The sequence below is a fragment of the Pseudonaja textilis genome, chromosome 2 (assembly GCF_049901715.1).
Source record: "Pseudonaja textilis isolate UNSWEBS1 chromosome 2, rPseTex1.2, whole genome shotgun sequence".
NCBI lineage: Eukaryota > Metazoa > Chordata > Lepidosauria > Squamata > Elapidae > Pseudonaja > Pseudonaja textilis.
In genome coordinates, this window is record NC_141991.1 from 36,078,615 (window position 1) to 36,103,456 (window position 24,842).

The 24,842-nt window shown below is 34.9% G+C and overlaps 1 protein-coding gene across 8 annotated transcripts in view; it reads left to right on the forward strand.

Moving 5' to 3' along the window:
* The window catches only part of CHL1 (cell adhesion molecule L1 like), a 205,695-nt gene that overhangs the window by 98,848 nt on the left and 82,005 nt on the right, over positions 1-24,842 (forward strand). For 6 of the 8 annotated variants that reach the window (XM_087923697.1, XM_087923699.1, XM_087923693.1 and 3 more), the window contains exon 2: positions 21,310-21,490. In XM_087923697.1, coding sequence (XP_087779823.1) covers positions 21,400-21,490 — 91 coding nt within the window. In that variant the 5' untranslated portion in view covers positions 21,310-21,399. Of the gene's footprint in view, positions 1-11,346; positions 11,423-21,309; positions 21,491-24,842 lie in introns of all 8 variants that reach the window. The other 2 variants (XM_087923698.1, XM_087923695.1) reach the window with 1 other exon arrangement.

Sequence of the window (24,842 nt, forward strand, 5' to 3'; positions counted from 1 at the left end):
GGTCTGTTCATCTTCTGGGTCTCTATTATGTCTCAGTGTGTTTTTGTGGATCAAGCCGGTGAATTTGCTTTTGTGGAAGCTGTTGGCTGTCAGTACTTTAGTCAGGGTGCATAGTTCATTCTTTATGTGTGTCTTGTCTGCCAGGCATTTGGTTCTAGCAATTAGTGTTTTAGCCACGGAGTTTATCTGTGCTGGGTAGTAGTGGGATTGGGCATTGGGCATTGAGGTAGCGGTTAGTGTGTGTTTTCTTCTGGTATACGTTGTGTCCTAGTGTGCCATCTGTTTTTTTGTAGATTAGTACATCTAGGAATGGTAGTTGTTTGTTTCCATTTCCATGGTGAACTTGATTTTGGTGTGTGTGCTGTTTAGGTGTGTTAGGAAATTGTTTAGGTTTTCTTTTCCATGGGGCCGAATCACAAATGTGTCATCGATGTATCTTAACCAGTTTGGGTTTGTGGATGGAGCCCTGGCCAATGCCATCCACAACCCCCCCAAAAAAAAAAAAACACAACCACAATGACGTGGGAAAATGCCAGAACAAAGCTGAATATACATACATACATACATGCATACATACATACATACATACATACATACATACATACATACATACATATGTTGTGACTGGAAGGTTTGAGCCTGCTGTGAGCTTTGAGTCTGATGTATCAGAAGACACAGGTTCGAGTGATGAGGAAGGTTTGGCATTAGAATTGGAGCCTGCTCTAATGAGAGATGCAGACGAGAGCCAGGAGGATGAGGGAGTGTCAAAAACACCATCCTCTCCAGAACCTTCTACTTCAATCATGCCTCAGGTATCAGCAGCTGATGCACAGAACATACCAGAGTCCTTGAGTGATGACAAATGTTGGGTTGATGCAAGGACTAGACGCAGGTTGAGACATCAAGCACAATTTGAAAAGAAATGTCAAGTCAGAGACTAATTAGAGAGACTGACATGCTCCTTCAAGGAATATAAGGAGGCGTGCTAGTTAACTGTCCTTGTCCGGATCAAACTTTGTTAATTACTGCGCAGCTTTGAAGAAGCCTCTGTTCCTGTACCTGATTTATCTTGCAGCTCATTATCTTGGCTTGAAGACAGTTTCTGGGAAAGCTGCCAACGACGATTACAGAGACAAGTTAACTCTGTGGTTTCTGGTATAGAGTGTAAAGAGTGTGGGTCCTAGAACACTCCCTTGGGAGACGACATACTTTCAACATTATGACTGGAGTGGTATGGAAGCTAGAGTGAAGAAAGAAAGAAATGCATGGCAGACCTCACGTTGCATTGTGAATTGTTAATCAGAAAAAGAGCAGCAAATTGTTGAATGGCCACATAAAAAAGTAGGAAGGAACTCTTTAATATTGTAATACAAAATAATCACTCTTCTGAAAGCGCAAAGGAAGGTAATTTCACTTTTCTGATTAGTCCTTTTTTCCTTTGAATGTGGCCGGAACTCTTAAGAGGAGCACAGCTTATTGAAATAAGTATATGTCTTTGCTATTTCATTCATTGAATTATTTTTTTGAGGAGGATTGTGGTTTCTTGTGTTCCCTTAACAGCAACATAAAAATTATAAACCTTAAAAAGCTAAATGCAGGAATGTATTCTTTCTGAATCATACAAAAGTTCTTATACATATTATACATTTTTGCCCCTGAGATAAGGCAAGGTTTATTCATTGGGTTTGGTTTTTTTTAATTGATTAATTTTATTATTTCATATCAATTGTACAAAGGTAGGGTGTCAAAAAAAGAGATGCAAGAAGTAAAATATAGTGTAATTAAAAAAAAATGCAAAAAAAAGTTCAGTTGTGCACTCTGGCCTTTTTCATTTTTCCCCAACCACTACTTACTATAAATATTTATACTTTTAACTCAGCTTTTACAGTTGTTGTTTATAGCTTGTTACACCTTCTACAAAAGCCATATTCTAAAATGTCTTAGCTTGCCTTTCTCTGTAACATATTGTATGTAAGGGAGCCATTCTTCCTTGAATTTACTGAGACTTCTATTGCAAATATGTCCAATCAATTTTTCATTGTTGAATATTTTTCAACATTGGTTTCCCAATCTTGTATCATTGGCAAGTCTTTCATTGGATTTGTTAGGCCCTAGCAACTTCCTCCATGCATTTACATTCTTATTCAGGTATCTGAATAAGAGTTCAAAACAGCTATTTTGAACTCTTGCTATTGCTTCTTGTTATTATATTATATTATTTAATATTTATTATTTCCTGCCATTATTATTTTTACAAACAACTCAAGGTGGTCAACATATTCTACACACCATTCTCCTCTGATTTCTCCACAACAATCACTGTAGGGATAGACTGAGCTGAGACAGAGTGACTAGCTCAAAGTTACTGTTTATTTTCTTTCAGAGGCTTCAGAAACTGTGGAAATTTCTTTTCACAATTTTTGAAAGTCATACATTTCACTATGAATCTTTATAGCAGGGTAAAATTTCTAACTTTGATAAGATCTTGCCCAGGACATGACAATATCTTGCTACTTTGGGGGAAAGTGAAATGGCAGTAGGATTGGACAAATGATGTAACTAATATTACATTGCCTAAAAATTAGGAGGATATTTTACATATTAATATTTAAGTATCTCTTTAAGACAGTATGGTCGTTTAGTGGTGAAGATGTAGCCTCCCACACATAAGATTGAGATTTGACTCCAAGGTAGTGGCAGATGCTTTTCTCTTAGGACGCAAAGAAAAATACTGTATATGCTGTGAACTCTGCATAGGCATCAGGACAGGCATCTAGCCAGCAAATGCTCAGCTTCATTCATATAAGCAGAACTCATATGAATTATATTTATAACCATACCACATACCACGTACAGATTGAAGAAAATCAAGAAGCAAGAACTCACAAGAAACCTAGAATTGAAAAGCTTGCTTATTAGAGAAAGTTCTGAAAATTCAGATCACACTGGCTCTGTTTATTGCCACAGAGAGAATCACCCAGTGCTTAGCTACTAATGAAAAAACAATTAATGATTAAATATTTTTTTTCTTCTGACATTTGAATTCTATTATCAGGTAGTTGGTGACAGATGCTAGTTTTTTTGGGAAAAACTGGCACTTTGAAAGTTGCAGATGTTTTCTAAAATTTAATATCTGCCTTAATGCATATTTCCATAGTTAAATTCTAGATTTTAAAAAGGAACATGCTGATAATGAAAGCAGGAAAAGAAAAATAAGCTTTCTAAAAAAGTTTCTGTTTATACAATCAATAGTTTTCTCTAAATAACAATTCTAATAATGAGGCTCCAAAAAGAGAGTTACATAAGATATACATATACATATACATATACACATACATGTATGGCATTCAGCTTTGTTCGGGTATTTTCCCACGTCATTGTAGTTGTGCTTTTAAAGATGTGGGAAATATCCGAACAAAGCTGAATGCCATACATGTAAGTACCGGCGAAAACTTAAGAAAACACACACACACACACACACACACACACACACACACACACACACACAATATATATATATATATATATATATATATATATATATATATATATATATATATATATATATATATATATCAAATAGTTGTGCAGCATACATAGCTATATTAAACAGTCGATTTTCATAATTCTGCATTACAGATAGCAAAAACTCAGAGGGTTATGTTTTATGAAGCTAGTTACAAGTTGTACAATCCTAAAAAAAGAGCTTGTAAAAATTGGTGTACATTTCCCAGAGAGAATATCCAGTAATTATGTATTGGGAAAGGAGGTAGCAAGCTAGAAACTCTACATGAAAATTATAATTGCTTTTTAATGAATTTACAATGCAGTCCATTGTTCGGTTTTGTCTATTTTCTTAACTATTGTTGTGCAGTCAGCTATCAATCTAACAAATTCTAGGCTGTTTCCAGAATTTACAGAGCAATACTACACACACACACAGACACACACACACACACACACACACAAATATAATTAAAATAATAAAAGCTACACTCTAATCCCTTAAATTAGGTACTAAATTAATAAACTAAAATGTCTTTAGCAGAGTGCCTTGGGTGATAATCCCTAGAGTTTTTGCTGCTTCTGTAAGGATCCAATGTTTGGGACAATCTTTTCTGAGGCAAACTATTCCAAAGAAGGAATCTGTTACTGAGAACACCTGCTCTTGGCTTTTCTTCCTGGATCCTGGAAGGTGCGAAGTTTAGCAGGCAGTCCCTGATTTTCCCAATAGAAGTAACTATTGGGAAAGCACCCTAAACTACATAGGATTTTATAGGTAGTGGTCCGCAATTTTAATTGTACTTGAAAACCTACTGGTAACCAATGCAGCTCCTATAGAAAGATATACCATGGCAGTCTCATGACTGACAGTAAGTACCCCTGCATCCTGGACCAGCTGAAGTTCCTGAGTGATCTTAAGGGCAACCCCATATAGAGTGAATTAATCTATTCAATTATAGAATAATCTAATCCAAAATTGACAAGAATTTGACTAACAGTCTTCACTGCATCCTGTTCCTGGTAAAGACATAAAAGCTTTACTGGCCATAATTTCTATCAGTTCTTTGTTCAGAAACCATGAGTCCAGGAAAAAGAAACATATTGTTAAGCCTATTTTTTTTTTTTTTATGGGGGAACATAACTTAATGAAACTCAAAGATGAAAATGCCTTGGAATCAGTCAGATTCTGAATATAGTCATATAGTTTTCCTCGGGTTGAATCTGAGTCTTTTTTTTTTTAATTCAGATACTATCAGTTTTCTTATGTAATTCCACCCGCCACCCCCCACATGAAAGGAGAGTCTACAACCGATCTTCTGGCTGCTTTTATTAGCCAGGTGAGACAGGAGTCTAGGCTACAATTGGCAGAGCAAAGATCACACTATATTCACTTTCTTGAAATCCATGGGTTTGAAGTTTCCTGGATGACAGCACAAAGGATCACTCTTGTCATCTCAGTAGCTTCTGTCCATCTGACTTGCAATTTGGAATGAATGAATGTGGTTTCTCCCCCCTCTCCCCCATGAAATGTTCTGTCAGATAAATAAAGCTTACAGTGACTGGATCTTCCAGCCCAATGCTCTCCCAAAAGGGTCAAAGTCACTCTAAGGGTGCAGCTGGTCAACATGTGAGTAAAATTAGGTGTTGTTGCCCTTTTTGTCACAGAATAAGTTTAGATCTGGGTTCTTATTCTTGTTTGGTCATATTTGCCTTTTTTTTCTGCTTGCATTACTCTACCTAAATTAATAGATATTAAATTAATATTATACTACATAACATTGCCACACTTACAATATTTTGAGTTAAAATATGATGAAGTCTGCCAATAACCATTTTAACCCACACATTATGTTACAGCTAGAGAAAAGGTGATACGTGTTCCTGTCTGAATTTATACGTTATTAGCTCAATCTTTGACTAGCTCTAGTCTGAATTTAGATTTCTCAATCCCAGAAACACAATAGATACTTCTCTCTTTTCTTGGGGACAGAGACCAGGAGTTTAGAGGGAATAAGAATAAAATTTTGGCAGACATTTATGCCGTTGTATATAATTTGTATGGATGTTGCTATTTTTCCTCAATGTGTAAAGAAAATGGCTGTTTTGGCTATTGGGTCTTAGTCTTTGTACTAATGTGTAATTTCTTACCAAACTCAGAATAATCCCTATTCATAAGCAAATTGAGATATTTCCTTACCTTAAGCACATGAGTGGAGGGTGGTGTTAGGAATTAGTGAGGCAACCAGTACCTGTTCTCAGAGTAGTAAGAATATTATATGTTATAAACCCTAGCTGAGCTCTACATCCTTGAAGAAAAAAAAGAAGCAAATACTATTAACTCAACAAGTCAAGAGTAAACCTCTAGAATTTAATCTCAGAAAAATGAACGCCCACCCACACACACACACACACACTGTGATTACAGTATACTGCAGTAGTTATACCTTCTAACGTTTATCTTGTTTGCAATAAAGTGTCAAAACTAACTGAGCTGTGTCCAGAAGACTTTTGCCAGATAAGCTGATTTCAGAACAAGGGGATAAGAGTCCGAGGAGCCATGATTTATGGCCATGTCTGGTATGAAGCTTGACAGATTGAAACTGACTGAAATCCTCTATAGGCCTGTAAATTAGCTTGCTATTCTCCAGGTTAGGAGAATGGAAAAGGATTCCATGAGAAATCTGTGGATTAGGTTCCTACTAATCATCCTGTAAAGTGTACACAGGAAGATTGCTTCCATAGAGAACAGAAAATCAGAGAAACATTAACAAGTGATTCTCTTCTATTTTGTAAAGAAGTGGAAGAGCTTGCATAAAGGAATTAATGATTGATGTTTGGACACATTGTAGAGGTGGAATAGAAATAAAGTTGCAAGATTTCTTATTTGTGCTGGAGCCCATTTTTGTTCCCGGAAGATGGGCTTCAGCACAAGACTGAAAGCTTGGAAGAATGAATCTCTGATCCTGGTGACTGACCCAGATTATCCTTGGACACATCTATTTGCCTTCATTTGTGAGAGATGGTATCGTTACCTTAAATCTTTCTCAACCTTGAGAAATTTAAGAGGTGTGGACTTCAACTCCCATGCTGACTGGCAAATCCTAGGAACTGAAGTCCATACATCTTAAAGTAGTATAGCTTGAGAAATATTAATTTAATCCAAAACCCTGGACCAAGTTTCACTGTTGCATATCACTTACTTGCTCAATTCACCTCAATATACATAGCCATTAGATGATATTAAATTGAGCCCCCCACCCTGGCCTATTTTTTTTCATGTTTCTCCTATTTTCTTTGCCTTTATTACAAATTCAGTTCTAAAGACATTGCTTTTTTGCTTGGCTTATTGTATACACTTACCATGTTTTTAATCAGAGAATTTGTAGACTTTGCATCCCGTTTATTTTAAACAACATACAGAAATGTTATTTAAACATTTTTAACTTAAAAACAAATATATAAATAAACTTATACTGTAGTTAGATCAGAAAGCTTGAGTTTCTGGTGATTCTGTGGATGTAAACATGCAGTTGAACAGATGCTGTTTGTCATTACCTTGCTTGGAGATTGTTTTTCAGATTATTTGCATATCAATAGCTTTTGAATTTACTGGTGCTACAAATACTAACAAGTCCCAATTCTTATTTTAAAGCTCAAATAAGGTCCATTAGATGCAGCCAATAGATGAGCAAACTATGTTTTTCTTTTTGTTTTACACTAGCCATTTTAAGAGCATCCTCACATTCTTAAATGAATTGATTCCAGCGGAATAATTGGGGGTGGGGGGAGAGAAAATCTCCTTATTTTCCCCAAATATTTTAACCATGTATTCATTCATTCATTCATTCATTCATTCATTCATTTGAAAATGAAATGAGAGGAAGAGAAAAAAAAGGAAATGACTTTGTAATAATCTATGCCTTTGAGGCAGAATAATTGTTTTAAAGGTCTACCATTGTGAGTGACATATTATATGATTATAGCAGGGATTTAAGCCCAATTGTTTCTATGAGGCAGTACAATTGCAAATTAAATGAAGTATAATTTACTGACTTAACCACTAATTACAGAATATTATGAAATCCTCTGGGCACATAATTACTACAAAACTTTCCCATTTTTATGACTTTTTCACATAATCATAATGTAACTTCTTGGGCATTTTACCCTATAAAAAGAGGTAATGATTTTGTGGATATGATGGGGAAATTAAGAATGAGCAGTGAATTGACCAAGTGTGATGGTACTAAATTGTTTCAGATAATAATGATTAAAAATTAGAAAAGTATAGGAAAGAGCATAAAAAGACTGTTTCCACAACTGGGAAACAGACATTAAAGGGCTCAAATTTGTCACTGAATTAATATATCTTAACTTTATGGATTCTCTTGAAGTTTGAATTAGTAGGAACCAATCAAGAATTGGAATTTGGGGATACCTGAACCAGTAGAATAACTGAGGGAAAATGCTGCAGGTTAATAGTTCAGACCTCAAAAGGACAAAGAAAAATGGAGGTAACTAAAATGGATAAACTTAAGCAAGGAAACAAAAATCTTTTTTTATGAAATCTCCTAAAATGTCTGGCAAGTGAGAGAGTGAAAGAGAAAAGGGAGGGTTAGAATGAGGAAATTAGGAAAAAAATGGTCTGGATAGAGAAGGGAAAATGTTTGGGTTCCATTTAAGGACTTTGGGAAGAAGGCAACAGGAATTCACTTCCATACTTTTGACAAGAAAAGAAATTGCCAAGAGCAGGGGTGTCAAACTCATGGTCCATGGGCCAGATGTGTCACGCGCTGGCCACCCCATTTTAGCAAAGGGGAAAAAGTCACAATACATCACATGATGACAATGTGACGACACGAGTTTGACACTCCTGACCAAGAGGGTCCATAAGGAGGGGAGGTAAGATGACCACTATGCAATCAAAACCCACCCATTTTTGCATGCATTTCAATGCAATAAAAAAAAAGTGGGGATTGATTGAATGGATGTGGTCACCATTTTGATTTTTAAAAAAATCATCTTGTGGATATTCCTGCGTATTGTCCATGACTTAAAGAAACTAATATCTCTTCTGAGTTATCCCTGAAATCATGTGGGAGGGAGAAAAATCCCTATTTTGTAGCTATACCAAGCACAGAACGTTTGTGTACATCTTGATAGTCTCTTCATATTCTCTATTGGATTTATAATAAAACAGTCACCAGTGCAAACAGAGCTAAATAATTGAAGATGATGAACTTTCAAAACAGATTCTGAAGAAATAGATTTTTTTTCCAGCTGGTTAAGAGATTGCCATATAAAATTCAATGCATGGTAAATCCCACATTAAATTTTCTCCAATTTCAAGCTTACACATATTTATACCCTATACAAACAAAATTCATCTAATGATGTTTACCTAAGGGATAAATATGTATTTCATGGTCTGTTATCAAACCCATTACAGTGTAAAGGCAGAACACAGTATAATGTTTGGAACTGTAGAAAATTCAGAAGAAAAAAAAACATACAAAGAAAAGTCATGGTAAATCTCCAGTGACTTTTATGTATTTTAATCATATATATTCTGATTATCTCTTTCCAATATTGCAGAATTAAAATTTACTTTGGGATTATAATCTGTTTTATAATTATTCAGGAAAAACTATTGAAAGTGATATACTTACATATTGTCAGAAAAAATAATTTATGGTTCCAACTCAAGCTGGGGTTGTGCAGGAATAAATAAAAATCCAGACAATTTTTAAAAGTTTGCCTTTAGGGTCAGCTTCAGAGAAATGGGGTACAGCAACCATACTTTTATAGGGGAGCTTGTCCAGGGTGTAGAAGTGTCTACGTACTGATTCTAGGGTTTATTCTTGTCAACATGCAGTTCCGCTAGGAGACCTAATTTATATTTTAAAAAATCATATCTCCTTCTAGGAAAGATGGCATCAGAGATTCAGGTTCGCTGGAAATGTATAACTCCAAGTGAATTGAAATAATAATATTATGCTTGCTTATGCAATTGTTAACAAAAAGCATTTATTTTTCTTTGTAAAATGTATTGTTGTAATGTTACAATCGTTTCAGAATAAAGTTGAACCTATTGTGACATTGACAGAGCTGGCAAAAAGTAGAGCCTTTAAGGCAAAGAAAGTAAGTCTTTAAAAACCTCTTATATTTGCAAGAAAAAATGCTTTCTTATAGAGATGTTCAGAGAAGAAAAGAACAGCAGCAAATATTTAATTAAAAAACCCCTGCTTGAGCTAGAGTATTCTGGTAGCAGCTGCTTAAACAGAGTTCTGGTTTTTAAATAAGGTGTAAAAATGTCAGCTGCAAGGGGAAAAAAACAGAGCAATGAAAGAGTTCAGTGACCATGTGATGTATTAGCAAACTGAAAATGCTATCCTCTAGTCTGCTGCTCATATAAGAGACTTCAGGCTGTTTATATATGACTTGGCCTTACAATTGGAAACAATAACTGAAGCTGATTGCATTTAGCATACTACCTTTTTGATTCTTGACAAATGTATCTTTTCTTTTAAGTTCATTGAGAGCATATGCATCAAGACAAAGTCCTTGTGTGTCCAATCTCACTTGGCCAATGAAGAATTCTATTCTATTCTATTTTTGAGAAGCAATGAGAGTGAGAAGTGCCCAAATAATGCTAGAAAAATATTTTGACATTTTATTTTGTATTTGTTATTGATAAGGGAAATTATATGTTCTAGACAGTTCTTACAATCTGGAGAATATTAGAGTATAAGAAAAGCCCTGAGAATGGATCAGGCCTTAGACTTATCTAATCCAGCATTATATGTGTCTGTTACCAACTTCATCTTCATGCATTTGGCAAACTCAGAAGTGTGGAATGGAGAACCACTATTTCTACTTTTCTTCCCTAGTAACCAATGCAGGTAGTCCTAAATTTACAACCATCCATTTAGTGAGCATTTGAAGTTACAACGGCACTGGAAAAAGTGAATTATGACCAGTTTTTACATTTATGACCATTGCAACATCCCCATGGTCATGTGATCAAATATCAGGCACTTTACAATTGGCCTGTATTTATGACTATTGAACTGTCCTGGAGTCATGTGATCAAAGTCAATGAGGGAAGCTTAACAACCACATGATTCACTTAACAACTGTACCAAAAAGGTTGTAAAATGGAGCACAGCTCACTTAACAGCTGTCTTGCTTAGCCACTGAAATTTTAGTTTCCATTATTTAAGGCATGCTGACTGTGATTCAGGGAAGTAAAAAACAGCCATCAATGTTAATAGCCATTTATAGTCCAATTCTTCATAAATTTGTCCAATTTCGGGCAAAGTCAAATTTGTTGTTACATACTTTACATACTTTGTAAAGATATTTTGGTTACTTTAATATAATTTAGATGTGCTTGGTAGGCATTACATAAATATCGTAACTTGTTGACATTTTGTTTGGTTCATTCTCTTTTAGCTGCGTTTAACTTTAACTCAAATGGTGGCAAAATCCATTGTAAATATGTGATGTGTTAAAAAGTACCTCACTCTGTCGGTTCCAGCACTGAATTCTAGTGGATCAGCTTTAACATTGTGAAAAGGGTAGAGAAGATTTCTATCTACCCGTTATCCAACCGTACATTATATATTTCTAACCATATGAACAATGCATATTTCTCTTATGTTTCATCTTTTGTTCAAATCATCAATGTGCCATCAATTTCTATAGTCTTTCCTAAGGGTGGTGGTGGGGGACATTTACTTTATTTGTTTCATTTCTTCTTCACTTTGTATTACTTTTTATTTAATTTGTATCTTGCCTTTATTATTCAATACGCCTTCCCTCCTCCTATTTCACCCACAGCAACAACCCTGTGAAAGGAGTTGGACTGAGAGAGAGTAACAGGCCAAAAGTCATCCAACTGGTTTTAATGGCTAAGGTGGGATTTGAACTCATAGTCTCCTGTTTTCTAGTCTGATGCCTTAAACCATAAGAATGAACTGACAAACTAGACTTTCGGTTCGGTTGTCCCGTTCGTGCATTTTCTAGCTTTATATTGCATATTCTTTATAAGATGTGATAGCCAAAACTGTATACAATGTTCCACCAAATGTAAACAAAGAATTGTAAACAATGTTCCGCCATAGATTTGTGTAAAGACCTTATTATATATACAACTCTATTTTTAGCCCCTTTAGCACCCAACTCTAATTTCAATATCGCTTTCCTGTCAATCATTATCACTAAAACTTCAAATTTGAAGTTTTCTGGCAAAATTCACCACTTTACGCATGTTCACACATTTTTTAGACTTTACCATCCTATTAGATCACATTTTAAATAGTTTGGTATCATCAGCAAATATAGCTTTTCCACTGTTCATCCCCAAACTCAAGTTGACTTAAGGTAAAGGTAAAGGTTCCCCTTGCACATATGTGCTAGTCATTTCCAAGCTCTAGGGGGCGGTATTTATCTCCATTACAAAGCTGAAGAGCCAGCACTGTCGAAAGACTTCTCCGTGGTCATGTGGCTGACATGACTAGGGCTTCAGTTTCAACAGAAATCCATGAATGAACCTACTTTGCACATCCTGTGTAAACAATATTCATTCTCAACCCAATTTCCAGCTTCTGAACTTGTTCCCAATCTATAAGAACCATTTTTTTTTTCTTAATCTTGTAGTACCCGAGATTTCTCAGGAGCCCTTGGTGAAAGATTTTGCCACATCTTTTTAAAAATCAAACATACAACAACCTAGTGAAACAAGAGAATAAGAACAGTGTTTTCAAATTGATCAAGCAGAGAATTATATAACCTGTTCTTCTTCAAAATATTATCCAGTGCTCTAGAAAAAAATCCAAACTAAAAAATTGAGAGGTTATTTATTTATTTGATGGCTGTGGTAGTAATAAATTTAAAGAAATCTCCCCTGTATACAAGGCTAGGATTTTTTAAAAGAATATATAACACTAATAATTTAATAATACTAAAGAAGAAAGCAAATTCGAAATTGAATACGTCTGACTATAGCAGCAATATGCTGTTAGAGCAAATTACTCCCCTCATTTCAACAAATTTTAGTATTCCATGCTGTCTGTCTTTATCTATCTATCTATCTATCTATCTATCTATCTATCTATCTATCTATCTATCTATCTATCCATCCATCCAACCATCCATCCATCCATCCATCCATCCATCCATCCATCCATCTATCCATCATCTATCATCTCTCTCATCCTTTATTGCATTGAGGCCATATAGTTGGTGACATGTGCCTATAAATTGAACATGTCTGTTAAGTCATGCTCATAACTAATTTTCAATTTAATGTATTATGGATTTAGTTCCCTTGAAAGTTTGGATTAGGAGGAGCTACTGAAATAAAACAATGATTTGATAAATGCTAATATTATCTTAAATGATGCAGTATTAGACTCATCTATTAAAAGAATATATTTCCACTCCACTTCGATCTCAGAAAAATTACACCATTATAACTTTTAGATGAATTTATATGAAAAAGAAATCAATATCATCCATCATACATATGAAAGGTTGGTTTATGAGACATTGCTGTCTATGTTTTTTGGCTTAAACATAGTACAGATAATAAATAAATGTGCATTCAGTATCTGAACTTATGTTCAGTGATAGCATCTCTATTCAGTGAAATTACATTTCCGAGGGAAAAAGATTGGAGACTGGTATCTATAAAAAATAGAATGGTCACCATAAGTATCAATTAAATCAAACCTTTATTTGCTTCAGTTACTCAAGTTTTTATTACATGCTAATTTCTGTCCTGTGATATTTGATTGGCAGCCATTTCCAATTCTAGTTTTGCATTCAATTTCTTCTATTATACCAAAATTCAGAAGGTTTAACTCCTGGGTAAATTTATCTGAAGTTGAGTTGGATCGTGATAACATTAATGAAAAGAAGGATCTCCTTTCATCATATTATATAATTCATATTTCTAACATTACTAATACTTTCTGTTGTTGGAAGAAATGTCCATCTGGGTTTGGTTCCAAGTGGGAAGAAAGACACTTTAAACATGGAGGCTGCTTGGAAGGATGGTTTAATGGTGAAGCAGAACCACCAAGCACGTGTGATTCCTGGGTAGCAGACCACATGGAGTGGAGAGAGAGATTTATATCCTCTCTTGGGCTTTGAACTGAGCTCCCTGTTTCTGTGAAATAAATGTATCCTATTTGTTAAGTATTACCAAATATGGTCACAGGAATGGAGTCCGATGTCAGACTCCAATCATTGGACCTTCCACTGGTAGGAGAAATAAAGTCCCATTGGTGGCTGAAACATTGGACAGCGCCGGCTTATATAGCCACGGCTAAGTGGGTTTTTACTTCCAGCAACTCAATAAGGGGTTTTACCTGCTCCTGCCATGTCTTGCCTCTTCATTCCCCAAGCCCATTTAACACTATTGGTTGTTAGACTGCCAGGAGGCAGGGGTCTTAGCTAACTTTGTGGGTTGTCTATGTCCCAGGCTTGGTTGAATCTTGCTGGATGATGAAGTAATGAAAAGGGTTGTGTTCTAAAAAGTTGTTGGACAATTCCTATTATGGCATAATGGCTTTGTCCTGGTTTGGATCTTAAATGAGGGCTAATCCTATCACACTGGAGCTGTCTTTTGACTTGTAGAAATGATGGCCCAGTCTTTCGGGGTCTATTAACAAAGGTGGGGGGTGCTTTGCAAGACCATTTTCTTCCTTTTCTCATCCAGGGAGATATAATATTCTACCTTTTTAATATTTCCTAGAATATTTCATTCTTCTAGGAGAAGGATGGGTGCTAACTTTCTACACTGTGTATTCTTATTGTACATTGTGTTGCAATTAAGATTCTGAAGTTCTGCAGATTTTCCAGGAAACATCTTAAGGTGCTGACCTAGAAATAGGAGACTGTGAACTCTTGTCCCACCTTAGGCATGAAGTGACTGGAGGACTTTGGGCCAGACATTCTTTCTCAGTCCAACCCTCCTTGTTCTGGGGAAAATAGGAGGGAAAGTAGTAAAAGCAGGCGGAAAATCTAACAAATAAATATGTAATAAATAAATAATAGCCACAGTTTCTCAAGGGAAATCCACCCCTCTACATTATTTTACATATAGTAGACATTCAGCTTAATCTAGTTGCCCTGACTCTACCCCGAATTAAAAGACTACAGGGTGCTAAAAGGGGGGGAGGTTGTTTGTTTGTTTGTTTGACTGCACTCTGAGAAAATAAGGGAGTTATAAAATACTTGAAAAGACAACAAACAAGCAGAAGTAATTATTTGCATCTGTCCTCACTGCAGAATATGTATGACATATGTTCATATATAAAGTGAAACCATAACAATGAAGTAAAAGGAAAATCTAAATGTTACAAAATATTGTGAACAAAGGTGTTACCCATCTGAACATTTTTAAGAATTCAGGTGTGAGATGATTCATGTTCTATTAAAAATAAATAAAAAGGTATTCATTAAAACCTATGTCCAAAGTGACATAGGTGCTGTTCAGTTACTTGCAAGGGTATGGAAATTATCTGCTTCACTTTGCTGAGTTAGTTTTATGAAACAATTTGGATAGCCTTGAACCACTTATAGCCAATAATACAGAGGTAGGTGGACATTTTTACATTCAGATCTTGCTTGTAAACTACACAAAGACATGCATTTGGCCATTATGGGATCAGAATGCTAGATTGGAAAGTTTGATTCAATGTGCCTTTTCTGGGAGTAGAGATCTGTATACAACATAATTGACAATCAGTTGTTCTGGGTCAAAAAAACAGATCTGAAATAAAATTTTAAGTAATATCATGAGCCCTGATATAAATGCTTAAAGTTTTACACAGGAAATCCTGGTTATTAGTGTGCGATTATAGGATTATATAGTAAAATATAAATAGACTATACAATAGTAATTTCTGAAAGACTTGAATTTCAAAGAATTGAATGGATTAATAGGGCTCAGAATTAAACCAGAAAGATTTACAAAATGTAAATTCAAGACTACAGGACAAGGTCATTATTTTTCCCTTTTATACAGAAAATTATCTTATAATTATTCATATTTTCCTTTAACTACTTGAAAAATAAGCATAATTAGATTGAATATCTACTCAAATAAGAAGATAACTCATATGAGTTTCCTTTTCTGTCAGATATTGACTGTATGTATCAAATACAAGTATACTGATATTTGTGTATTATACGTGTGTGTGTGCGTGTGTGTGTATTTTTAGAGAATATATCTGCTTTCTATAGTGTGCATTATTAACTTTTTTAACTGAAGAAAGTTACTGAATGACCCAATTAAAGGATAAGTAAGCTTTCAATTTGCTGTTCTATGCATACATCTTTTAAAATGAAAATCTATGTATTGGACAGTTTTTTTTAATATTCTATCTGCTTTTACCTTTTATTGTTGCTGATATTGAGAAATTCCAATAGCTTTTTGTAGACAGCATGCTAAATAAGTAGCATGTCAAAGTCAATTGCCAAAAAGCTAAAAACTGTCATTAGTGACAATTATATATCTTATTTTCTGGGTCAGTTAACAATATTCTAAAACAAGCAAATATGCTTGAGAAATAGCCCCTTGAAATGTCCTTTCACAGGACAGCTATTTTGCATCAAATTAGATGCAGAATGGTAAACTGTCACATTCTTTGACAGCAAAACAATGGCTTCAGAGAAAAGAGCGATCTTTTTAATATGCATTTTTAGAGAAACAAAAAAGGACAATTTAAATGTCATAATAGAACAACATTTTAGATCTGTTGTAGAATGCTTAAAATGTATACTGGACAGAAATAAGGATAGACAATCAATTCTGCATATGAATAAGCAACAAATGTGAGCTTCTGTTTCTATCCATGCTATACTGTAATTGAGAAAGTAATTAGCAATGTTGAAGTGACAGATAAAAGGAAAACTTAATTGTGAGTGATGATAATAAGTATAAAATAACACTAGGCTGAGTTGAAAATTTGGTAAAACAGTTTCTATCACTTGTCTTGGGTTGGAAATTGACCTGTTCATATTATTAAGGTATATTTGAATTCCCAAATTCTAAAATATTCATAATTTAAAGAATTTAATACGGTAGCAAAATTGCAAATGCCACCGAGAAACTCCAGTCAAGTACAATCTAATTACATCTTGTATCACAAAATACTAAAACTATGAAATTAATATTTTTCCTCTCTGATGACAGAGAGCTGCATCCCAGGCCTATGATTTACTGATCTTAATTATTATAGTAAGAAATAAAACTACCCATTATATTGCACTCAAATCTATTTCAGCACCTGATCTCCAATTTTGTTGACCATGAGAGGCAAGTTAGATGAGTTATTTTTAGACAGGACATCTGGCTTCTCAGTAGGTTTGGCAGTCAGACTAAATATCAGAGTATTTAGAGACCTGAAGTCACGGTGAGTGTACTTAAACAGCCACCATACGTTGAGTTCAGAACATGTTATATTGCTCCCCATGATGGCTCCCTCTATACTGCAAGCTGTTCCTAAGCAATAGTTACACTATCAAAGATGGAAAAAGCTGAGGGAAAGAAGGTTTTTACAGTGCTATAGAGAAAATTGTACAAGCTATTTTATGGGGAAATGTTGTCCTAATGACCCTAACACACAGGAGAAGAAACTCTCAGGAAATCTTGTAGTAGCTTCTCCACAGCATCTGTTTCATGATATGCACAAAGCCATCTTGTTATTTAAATATTGCTCTGATCTAAAATTGGTCTAATGGTCTATTAGCATTATACATTATACCCTATGAGATTGGAAAATAAGAACAAATTGAGTTCAAACTAGAACTAAGGATAAATTTCCTGATAGAACAATTAATGAGAACAACGTGTCTCCAGAAATTGTGAATGTTCCAATACTGGATGTTTTTAAGAAGAGATTGGACAACCATTTGCTTCCTGACTGAGAGGAGTTTGGATTGGTCGTCTTCCAAGGTCTCTTCCAACTCTGTCATTCTATTCTATTCTATTCTATTCTATTCTATTCTATTCCATTCCAGTCCATAGTATTATTATCAGTACTTTTCACATGAGCAAAAACATTTGCAGTGGAAAATATTTCTTATCCGTTTAGGCTCCCTACAGAGTTTTAATTTTTCATCATTATAAATCTGGAAATAAGACTCCATTAACACAACAGGTTCCTTGTTATAGTTTATTCTGTAACAAGTAGGTGATATTATCCTTTTCTATTTCTCAGCTATTACAAATGACCTGTGTTTTCAGGATTTCATTCAGAGCTTCTGCTGTTTCCTGACCTGTTTTAATCATTTCAGAGTAGGGTTGTCTCCAATGTTTCTCTTCATTCTAATTCCATTCCCAGCTTTGATTGGCTGCAATGCTTTTCTATGGTCGGCCATTTCATCCTGGTTTTCCAGGGAGCAATGTGTTCTGTGGGTTGGCAATTGCTTTAAAAATCACCATCACCATGATCATCCATACAACCCAATGATGGCCTTAGAAGGAGAAAATGAAAACCGAGCATCTAGATAAATATAAAAGAAACTGTAGAATAGGAGTGTTAAACTTGCATTATCATGGCATCATCACATGAAGTATCGTGACTCCCACCCCTTTGCTAAACCAAGCATAGGTGTGGCCAGCACATGACCCGTCCAATCTGTGGGTCATGAGTTTGATACTCCTGCTGTAGAGGAACAGGGAAACATATATCCCAGCAAATTTTGAGAAAAGAGAAATGAAACATTTTCCCTAAAAGAAAATGAAACATTTTCCAAGCAATTGTAGGGTTATTTAAGGGACGCTGTTTTGCATATATTTTCTAAAAATGTAATTAAATACAATTTAAAATTTGTTACTCTTTCTGCTTCAGACTGTTACAAAATTATTTCCCAGCTTTCAGATGACAATTTAAACCATCAGTAAAAGTGAACACTCTCCCTTTTCTCCCTGCTTCTATCAAGAATGAAGGTCCTCCTGCTGTCATACCATGTTGCTGCTGTTAAATCGCTCTGTTACATGACCTGCTACATTGACCCCTGATGTCAGTCCCATAACTACTTATTTTCCACTATTCATTTTCACTTTGGAGGAAAGTGCAGGGAAATCATTTCTGTGAATCACTAAGAGGTCAACATTTTCTTTGATCTTGTATAGGTCTAATATTGGGTATAGGTTCTTAGAAATCAAAATGGCATTTGATTGAAGTAAATCTGGTTTGAAAGGAGATATGTTTACTGTGCTTACAAGAGACATGAAATGTCTTCTACAATATATACTTCTGTGAATGGAAATAGAAAACTACTAGCCATTTGATGGAACACTACCATGTTCAAATATGATAAATAGTAAGACAATAGTAAGACATTGTTGAAACACATTTCTGGAGCAATATTTTGGGTATAGATTATCATATGTTTTTTTGGGGGGGGAAATAGAGATGATAGATAGATAGATAGATAGATAGATAGATAGATAGAATTAGATTAGATTAGATTAGATTAGATTAGATTAGATTAGATTGATTAGTAGAGGGACTATGATAAGACGGGTGTTCAAAGCCTTTGATACCAATGGTGAATTTAGTACAACCAGGTATTGAAATACATCTGTTGAATATATCCAGAAGAGATGTAGGGAAAGGAACAAAAGGAGAAGGAAAAGATTTGGAGATAAAGTATTCAATGAACTTGTATTGCTATTTAGGCCCTATTTACTAAAATATAGTGTCAATGTTCTGATTGATGGACCCAACCAAAAGCAACCATGGCTAAGACAATCCAATCTCTTAATGCAAAACTTTAATTAGTACATCATATCAGCAAAGATAAGGGCAAAACTAGATCTGACTGTTTCCTGCACAAACTCACATAGTTAAATGCAGGCGTGGGATGCTACTGGTTTGGCCCAGCTCTATATAACCTGTAGCTGCAAAGAGCAACTGACACTGAACCGGTTCAGTGTTTGGCCCACCCGCTTGCCCGGGCTCTAAGCTGTCCTTTATTCCCTGCTTTTCCCTCCTCAGCTGCTTTGCGTGGCACAGCTAAAGTTGAAAAAGCAAGAAAAGAGGATTTTCAAACGCACCCAAGCGCAGCAGTTGTCACCTGTCCATGCAGCACAGCTGATGATTTCTTGCAAATGCTGCACAAACATGTGTTATGATTGTGCGCAGTTTGGAGAACTGGCAAATCGCTCCACTGGCTGGCCTCACCCCTGCCCGCCCACTCACTCCTTACTAGCATGCATGCCATCCAACTTGCCTGGTTTGGTAAGTTGCTATTTTTCTTTTTTTCCCCTGATCATCAGCTATTCTGCTCTGCTGGGATATTTAGATTAGCTAGAAAGCAGGAAATCCTTGGATTTCTTGCTTTCTAGCTAATCTAAAAACAGAGCTGAACCTTCCTCTAAAGTCCAATGGCAGTATAATGATGAAGAAAACAGCAACATACACATGGAAAAATTAGACAATGAAGGGCAGGATGAGGTAGAGGTAGAGCACCTTACTGAATATGGGTGAGATGGCCCTAACACAACCGTTATGTCAGTTATTTATGCTTGATACATGATGAATTACTTAAGTGATAGAATATTGCAGTAGGCTGTGAGTTTATGGAGATATCAAGAGCTACCAAAGCCTACCACATTAGCTTTGAGACTGGATGACATTTTTAATGTAACACTTCCTAAATCTAATCATTTGTAGATGTATTTAATTTGGATTGAAATATTGCTTGAATATGCTCCATCTCCAGTTTAACTTCTATTCGTTTTCAGTTTTATTTAAGAGAGACCACGGAAAGGAGAACAACCCTGAATATAAATCGCCACCAAAACCCCTCTGCTTTAATTCCTGTATTGAGTAAATAAATACACCCCCCTCCCAAATCTCCATAATTTCTATCCAGTTATAAACCAATGGCCTGTAACACCCTCTGAATAACTGCTGGTCAGCCAGCTGTTTCTCATTGTCTCTCTGGGGTTTTCTAAGTGTCACTTCCTGGCTGACTGCCTTCGCTCTGTCAGATATAACTGGAAGATAGCTGGCTTTTCTGAAGTACAAATTACAATCCAGAACATTTCTTTTGAGATAAATGGTCACCTGATTTCCATCAGTGTAGCAGCTGGTTGCCAAACTACTAGTTTCCACCTTGGTCAGTGAGCTGCGGGCAAAATGATATATAGACTTTTGGTTCTTTATTACATTTTATACCTTCCAGCTTCTGTTCTTCCAATGTCTTTTACAATAGCTATAAAAGTAATGGTGTCTTTGTATCAACCTTAAATTATTGACTCTCAGTTTAAGGTACCCATGGTAGACAATATTAACTGTGAATGTGCCTGGATAGAAAGTACATTTTCTATCCAGAGGTGTTTAATTGTTAATAAAATTCTAAGATGTGGTTGCTAGAACGTTGGGGGAATAGTAAAATAATTCTAGCCTCTATTACAAAATAAAATAAATGAAATGCCATGAGAATATCTTATTTTTTTAAACTTCTTTCACTCTCTACATCTCTATTAAAAAGAAAATGAATAGAAGGTTAGAAGTGTGACAAATATGTTAGTCATTTTTTTCCCCTTGTATACAAGCAGGAAAGTAATTAGATTTGTTTGGGGTAATTGATTTTGTTTTCCCCCCTCCCTTTCTGAATATGAGAACAGGAGGCTAAAAGAATAAATTACAATCTATATATTGCTATGATTTATGCTTCTGCTTATAAATCTTGCCTATTTCTTCATTTTCTTAACACAATTACAGCTGAACCATTGCCTTAAGTTTATTTTGGTGACTGTCTCTGCTTCATTTCCAGATTTTTCTCTCTGGGACTGTATTCAGTGCAAAACAGAAAGATTGTGAGGCATCTTTCAGTCTGTTTGGACTTCATGTTTACAGAAGAGAGATGGAGATACCATTAGAAACAAAAAAGATTTCTGTGTGCCTGATTCTTTTTGTATTAAATTTGGCAGAAGCTATTGAAATCCCTCTTACTGGTAAGTTATAGCTATTTGCTGAATGTTCCTCTACTGGTGATTAGGTTAGATCTTACGGATGTGTTATTTTCATTTTGAGCTTTATTTTTTTCCCTAGTGTGGTCTCTTGAGAATTTCCATGTGACAGAATTGCAAATTTTGTTTTCTTTCCTTATGATTCATGCAAAAGCATCAAAGGACATATATAGCACAAAGATAGGTGACTGAACCTCCTTATGAATCAGTCACTAAAGCTGTGATTTCCAAATTTAGACTGGACTTTTACTAGAATTTTTAGGTATCCAGACATGACAGAAAAATTCAAAGTGAATATCAAAAAAATTGGTGGAAATAAATATCATTCAATGTTTCTTTGAATATTTATTCCAGAAAAATATCAGCGAAGAGTATTTAATGAGACAATTCTTTTGTTGCTTTGCATATATTATTTACATATTTATAATACTGTATATATTAGCTACCATTCAATACTGCATTGGCTTGCAATATATAAAACTAAACCTTTCAAAAAAAGCAGCTCATGTATCATTTGTCTATGAAGAGGAAAAAACTGCAAATAAAGGAACAATACAGTTTTTTTTTTAAAGGAACGAAGCATGTATGGGATTGGATTTTCTAAAACAGTGCTTTGTGCACATTGCAGATAAATAATTTTATTTTTATTTTCCATTACATCATTTGTCTCACTTTCTCACTTTTATCTTATTAATGACAGAATGTGTAGAAGTTATTAAAGATTTGTTCCATACTCATCTATTTTTATGTGAAAAGCTGCTGTTGCTTGTCATATACTGGATATCTCACAAGTTTCTCTAATGAGAACTTTTGAGATGATTTTTTTCTATGGACAGATGAAAAAATAAGTCTTGATACTTCCTCAACTTATTAGTCCTTCCTTCCTTCCTTCCTTCCTTCCTTCCTTCCTTCCTTCCTTCCTTCCTTCCTTCCTTCCTTCCTTCCTTCCTTCTATATTATTAATAATTGCATTGTCATTGTCAATCAAAATATGATACACTTCAGGTCTGTGGTTATCTACAGCCAACACTTATTAATATTTATGCTTATTAAAATTGACCCAATCAAAGTATCTGAAATGAAGAAGTCAGTGCTGAAGAATAGAAGTTAATAGTATCTTAGTAAGAAAAAGATGTCAAAACAATTATTGTATGATCCTCGTAGTTCCCATCTGCCTGCACTTTTCTCAAGTTCTGCTGAGAGAGAGAGAGAGAGAGGGGCACTCATGTTTTCACAAAGCAGATTAATGTACCTCTATGAGTAGAATGCTTCCTCCCCCCAATCTTATATCAGTCAATTTTCTGTCTTAGCATTAGGCATCCCATGGTAGCAGGAACCTATTTTGTCTAATTTGATTGTAGATTGCCATTATTAGGCAAAGAGGACAACGTTGAGTACAAAGAAGTATTGTCCCATAGAGAACACTATTATCAGAAAGCTAGATGTGAGTATTATACAGAAATCTTTTGTTTGTTATGTGTAGGAGAGCATATGAAAAACCTTGCCTTGAATTGTTAAAGCAGCCAAGTCTTTTTTTCCAGATTTGTGGACCTTCCAGCTAATATTTATTCATTCATAGAGACTTGTTTGTTTAGGATTTGCATAGCTCTAGTGGCTGTGAAAAAATAATAATTATTTTTTTGGTGTTGAGTTCTCAGTAAATTAATTACCTTTTCAGAGCTGGTGGTTGAATTCTCTTATAAATTGCAAATTTGGATTCCAGATCACCCATTACTTAGAATCATCTCCTCAAATTACATGACCTTGCTTTGACCCCATTTTTTTTCATCTGAATTCTTAATTTCTGTTAATGGAGGTTTTAGTGGCTTTAATAAACATGAATCATATTTGGCTATAAACAAGATAGCCAAAGCCTGGTTCCATTGCCGGTATAGATGAAGGGGTACCATATGGTGCAGCAAGATACCACATACTCTTTGAGTAGTGAGTTTTCCAGTTCACTAGGTTTAAAGACTTTCTAGTCAGTTCTCTAATATTCATTCCTGTAATTTATAACAAAGTGGTAATTCTATTACGGTCAATTACTCTTCAGGGTCCAATTTCCATTTTTATAGTTTGGTTATGTGAAGATTCACAACACTTTAATTTCTTCAGCATAATAAAAGAATGTAAATCTATGAAATAGATGATTTGCATAGTTGTGAGTCCATCTATTCTGCTTCTGAGGGTATATGGTTTTGAATAAAGATACCACTGTTTGGCCGTGGTCGGTGGATTCTATGGAGATATACTAAATCACACCAAGACTTAGATGTAACATCTTCCATTTTAAAAGTGTACAACTGTATATTTTAAATTTTAAGCAGTTTAATTCCAGTGACAGATTTATTCTCAGTTTTTTTGAGTTATATTACAAATCTAGCAAAAATACTTTGTAATTTGTAGAGAGTCTGGAAGGATTTTGATATAATTTGATCTAACTTATACTCATTGTGCAATAGCTTTCATACTTATGGAAGAATGACTTTTATCCTTATATCTTGATAAAATTCTTGTTTTTTAAAAAAATATTTTAGTTTAGAAATCTGTATTTAGGGAGGTAATCTGCTTAAAAATATGTACTTAAATAATACTTAAATTAAGTAGGATTTTGGATTCTAAAAATAGATATTCACAAATCAGAGCTGAGACATGATGGGAAAGGATTTTATTCTCTTTTACTATACAAATACATAATTTACTACAGGGCATGCATGCTTAGTTATGAATCATTTTTGTTTACATCCAAAAATGCACTACCAGGATTGATCTGAGCCACTAGAAGAATGGCTGTATTTTTTCCTCTAAAACTTTAATGTTCATAAAGAACATAATAATGGTCTACACACACACACACACACACACAAACACACACACACACCCATAAAGAGCCCTTTACCCAGAGAAAGAAAGAGGGAGAGGAAGCCCCATCCAAAGTATGCTGGCATTTGGAATTATGATATGGACATTGCAATAATGGGTCCTATGAAACCATGCTATTGAAAACCAAAAAAGAAAATGAAAACATTGGCTTATTAAAGCTCTAACCATATAGATGCTGAGCTGAGCTTGAACTCTGACCTCAGAAAGACAAATATAAGGAATAAGTGCCATAGTAAATGGATATAGCAAGTCCAAATTATAACTTATTTAAAAATCACATTGTAGTATTCAACCTTAAGGTTAGTGACCCATGCATCATAAACATCAGAACTTCCCATGTGGACAGAAGCACAACTTTTTATCCTGCAAAAGCTGATAAAGGGCTCTCCTTCCTACTGATAAAGGGCTCTCCTTCCTACTGTTACTGTTATTGTTAGTATTAGTATTACCATAG